General features: G+C 34.5%; 1 protein-coding gene across 1 annotated transcript; it reads right to left on the bottom strand.

Annotated features, from left to right (window-relative positions):
- Window positions 1-750: 750 nt before the first annotated feature.
- LOC145593939 (uncharacterized) lies at window positions 751-4,103 on the bottom strand. Its single transcript, XM_081650297.1, has 5 exons — window positions 3,492-4,103; window positions 1,688-2,452; window positions 1,289-1,381; window positions 1,052-1,180; window positions 751-909 (listed from the first exon to the last, which is right to left on the bottom strand). Exons 1-5 carry the CDS (start codon window positions 4,101-4,103, stop codon window positions 751-753), a joined length of 1,758 nt encoding a protein of 585 aa, XP_081506423.1.
- Between the last annotated feature and the right edge of the window lie 505 nt (window positions 4,104-4,608).

Raw genomic sequence — 4,608 nt, 5'->3', positions numbered from 1 at the left:
AACTCAGCTGAACTGAACTAAATTTCAACGTAAGAGAACAGGCCCGTAGCATGAGTCCCATTATATTTAGCACTTAATTTTTTTACTTTAAGGAAGAGGTAGATGAAATTCAAACTTATGACCTTTGTAGCATGTTGACGACTTGGCGTCGATATCACGTTAAAGAACCAACTCAAACAAAAACTTAAACTGATGGTTGAAGCTCAAAATTAGTTTTTTTTTTACTCTTATCATAAATTTATAATTTTACGTTGTCATAGATATTAAGGAATCTACAACTTTTTACATTTATTTGAATAAATCCAAATAAGCCTCTAAATAAGGGATCAAGAGAGTAACAACTAACAAACAATTATACGGAATTAATGAATATATGTAACAACTAACAAATAAATCCCTTAAAAAAAAAAAATAACAAACAATTATTACTCTGTATATCCAACAGACTTAAGACATCTTCTAATTCTAGAGTTCAACATCTATCACTAGCACACATACAAGTTATATATATGACAACTTGACGAGATAGTAATATGATACTTAACAAATTGTAAGTCAATATTTGTGATGTTGGAGAACATCAAGATTATTAGAACGTACACAAAAGGATATTTTAAAACTTGATTCACCCCTACTAGTTGATTACTACACCCCTACTAGTGTTGATGACTACACAGAATAATCAAATTTGGTTCATGTTAGCCGACTCCACTGTTGGGATGAAGGCTTTGATTGATTGATTCACCCCTACTAGTATGGCTCCAACTTGATTAGCCTGAAGACACTCTTGAGTAATGCACACTCGTAATTTGCTGTCTTAGAACCACAGAATACAGCCCAGATATTCGTTGCCACTCCATCAGCAATGTATTCCGTATGTAATTCCTTCATTAACTGTTGCAGCCTCCACTGGTTTAGTAATTAGATCAGAAAGATCATCAAATGTATGTTGTCATTACTTACTTTGTGCTTGGTTTATTTGTAGAATACGCAAACTTGCAGAGGCGTCGAGCCTTTAATATTTTGATTCTACGTCTTCATAAGCATGTACCTGATCTAGGAACGAACTCGTGTAGCATGCATTGATTGTGTCGCACTCATCGACCCTGATCTTGATCAGGTTTATGTATGTTTTTCTTGTGAAATTATTGTTTACTTTTATCTTTGAAGGTAATTGAGTCTATCATATCAATAACTCTTCAAGTTCAGGTTTACAGGCAATAATGTGGGTAGCTTGTGTGTCATAAATGACTATGGGGCTCTGGTACGTTATTCCGTCTCAGCATACTTTAACTTTAGCTTGTGTGTCATAAGTTGTCTTTAAGTCTGTTGGATTATCTTGCCCTGTCTTCATGAATTTAGTGTAATTATTTTCCCCTATCTTCATAAACATAAAACTAAAGAAAGTGAATAAAAATTTGAGCATGTTTGAGGATATAAACCTTTTAATTTTTAAAGATCTACACTTTGTATAATATCATTTTACCACTCGTTATAAGCTAATTAAAGGTATTAATGGTATATAGAATTTGTAATGTAAGAATGTCAAGCGCCAAGTTGATAAGAGTATAAAAGTTGGTGTAGTGTAAAAATTTGTACAAGCCTTGACAAAATAAATGTAGGCTGATTGTAATTGATGATTGCATACATTCATTAGACACACATTTGTGAGTTTTGACCATCATACATGATTGCTCAAATTAGATACATTTGTAGTGGTTTTTGACCATGGATAGCACCTCTTGCAAAATTTTATCATTGATTGCCTTCTTCGCCAACTAATTTTCTTCCATATAAATCGCACAACATTTCCAATGACTATAGATCCCATTAACCATATCCAGGTCATGAGAGAGCTGTATATTGCACCAAAAATTGCGCTGCGTTGGTGAGTTAGATAAGATACCGAGAACATGTATGTCAATGTCGTTGCTGTGACAGAAATCCACAAGGTTATCCTCAAAAATGTTAAGAAATGGCGCTTGCATGGAAGGCCGCTGATAAGGATAACAATGACACTTAGCGATGATATTAGTCCTATTGTGTTACTAATTAATATAAAATTATAAGCACCAACATTATTATCTGACCATATGGAAGTACCTGCTTTATTATGACGACTATTAATTCCTGTTATTTCATCCATAGTACCTGATGAATTATCCTGCCACACACCTCCCGGGGGATTAATTCCGACTTGGAAGGCCATGGTTGCGATCAAGGATGCCACCACCATTAGAGATGTGCGTTGGTCCTCCAACCAAGCACGGTCTTTCTTGGGTTGTAGTGCTTCTGTCGCGGGTAATGCATTGGCACAATTGAGGTGTTTCCATATCTTTCCATCTTGTATAACATCTTTCCGGCTTCGCTTATGAATATCCACAGCTGATAATCCTTTTTTACTTATAGCATTTTTTTTAATCTTTGGATGTCCAAGTAAATATTCTACCATCTGCATATGGATTTGATGTATAAATGTGTAAGCTTTGTATCAATCTAGTGACACAAGTCTATTCTAGAAATAATTAAAATGATATACTACCTCCTACTTTTTAACTGCAACAAAGGGGTATTATTGTAAGGGTGGGCGTACATATGTACGGCTCTATGCCTCTATGCAACTATGCTTGGCTCTATGCCTCTATCGATCTAATAAAGGGAAAGTGGGTGTACTTTATTTTAGATCAATATTCAGCCCAAATGTCTTGGGTCTTAAAAAATTTCGACCCTTATCTAGATCATGTCCATTAGGGGCCTGTTCATATTTACTTAATTTCAGTTCAATTCAGTTCAGCTCCAATCAGTTCAGTTCAGTTCAGTTAAGCTCCAATTAGTTCAGTTCAGTTCAGTTCAGCTCTAATCAGTTCAGTTTAGTTCAGCTCAGTTCAGTAAATGTGAATATGCCTTAGGTCGATTAGGTCCAAAGTCCAAATGGGTTTTAGATTAATCCATAAAGTGTTACTTTCCAACTATTTGAATGGCCATTTTTATTCCTTTTAATTTTTTTTGAAGAAATTATTCCTTTTAATTTACTGTAGATGAACTTGTGCTAATGTACAAAATACATCAAACTTTTGAAGCAAAGCAATATTGAAAGCTGAGAAAAGTTAGAGTTTCGGTAAATAAATACGTAGTATAAAAATGATAATTAAGTTAGCTAGAGTCTCGATCAAGGGTTGTAATTAAAAGAAAATAAAAAAAAAATAAAAAACAAAAAACAAAAAAAAAAAAAAAAAAAAAAAGGAAAAAAGAAGACATTTATATTATTTTTAATTTTTATGGTGGATAGAAAGTTAAAACAAAAGTATGGTCCTTAACTGACGGGCAAAACATTAATTTAATCAAACTATTAAAATATTTCATTTGTAAGTCCATTATAGTTTAGAATAAGAAATCATACCAAATTTATAAATTGGTTACATTAAATGCAATATACGTAGTATGATATATTTCGAAGTTATAGCTAGTGGTTCTCATGAATTGTAAGTTACCTCTGATTGCTTGGCTGCCACAGCTAAGTGCAAGACGGTATATCCAAGGGAATCATCGAAGTTAAGCAACTCATTATCATCCATCATTTCTATCAAAAACTTCAAAGCCTTTGGTTGTTTATGTTTCACAAACAAATGTAAAACAGTTTCACCACCAATAGTTCGCTCCCAAGCCGCTTGTGGCTCCATCTTAAGAAGAGTTCTAAGCACTTCAATTTGACCATTTATGGCAGCTACGTGAACAGGCGTCTTTCCGTCTCGGTCAAGTATGAAGCACATGTTCGGATTCACCACAAGCAAATCTTCGACGATTTGCAAGTGCCCTTCAGCACAGGCAATGTGTAGGGGTGATGATCTTTTTAATTGATCAACCACCTCTACTAGTTTTGCCTTTTTTTCTATTATCTTCTTAGTAAAGTTTACATGCCCAAAATTAACTGCAACATGTAACGGTGACTGCATATAGCTTCCCGATTTTCCTATGATGCATCGATCAAGGATAAGTGGATCTTCTCCGAGCAACTCGAGTAACGAAGGTACGTCTCCCTTGAGTGCTGCATCATATAATCTTGTAATAGGAAGTAACTGGTTTCTTTCTGTTTGTGCTTCCATATTTTGTGTTGTAGTTTAATTTATTAGAAGGAATTCTTGCAGTACGTACAAATTTGCTTGTAATTGTGCACGTCTTCATCTCTTTTATACCAAAGAATTAATAAGAGTGCAAGATCAATGAATAGGGAGGGAAGTATTTTTCTTGGAAGTTTACTTTAAACTACTTTTTTCTAGCTAGCAAGGGTTGACGTAGCTATTGGTGATTATTCAAGAGTGTGGAGTAGGCTAACCAATTAATAACCTAACTCTAAAGTGAAAAGATGCAAAGTAGTGGAAACTTTAATATAAAAATTCAAAGGAACAGATTTAATAATAATTAACGAAACAAAGTGAGTGTGGAAAAGATCACATGCTGTTTTCCGACGGAAAAAATCCCTCGAAAAAACCCTTTTTTCCGTCGGAAAAGGTGTTTCCGACGGAATTCCGTCGGAAACTGTCGTCGGAAAACCTTTCGTAGGAAAATCGACCTTTTCCGACGAAATTTCCGTCGAAAACACTTTTCCGA

The sequence above is a fragment of the Chenopodium album genome, chromosome 19, assembly GCF_948465745.1.
Source record: "Chenopodium album chromosome 19, dcCheAlbu1.1, whole genome shotgun sequence".
Classification (NCBI taxonomy): domain Eukaryota; kingdom Viridiplantae; phylum Streptophyta; class Magnoliopsida; order Caryophyllales; family Amaranthaceae; genus Chenopodium; species Chenopodium album.
Note: the sequence above shows the minus strand (reverse complement) of the source record. Positions and strands in the feature narration are given on the sequence as shown.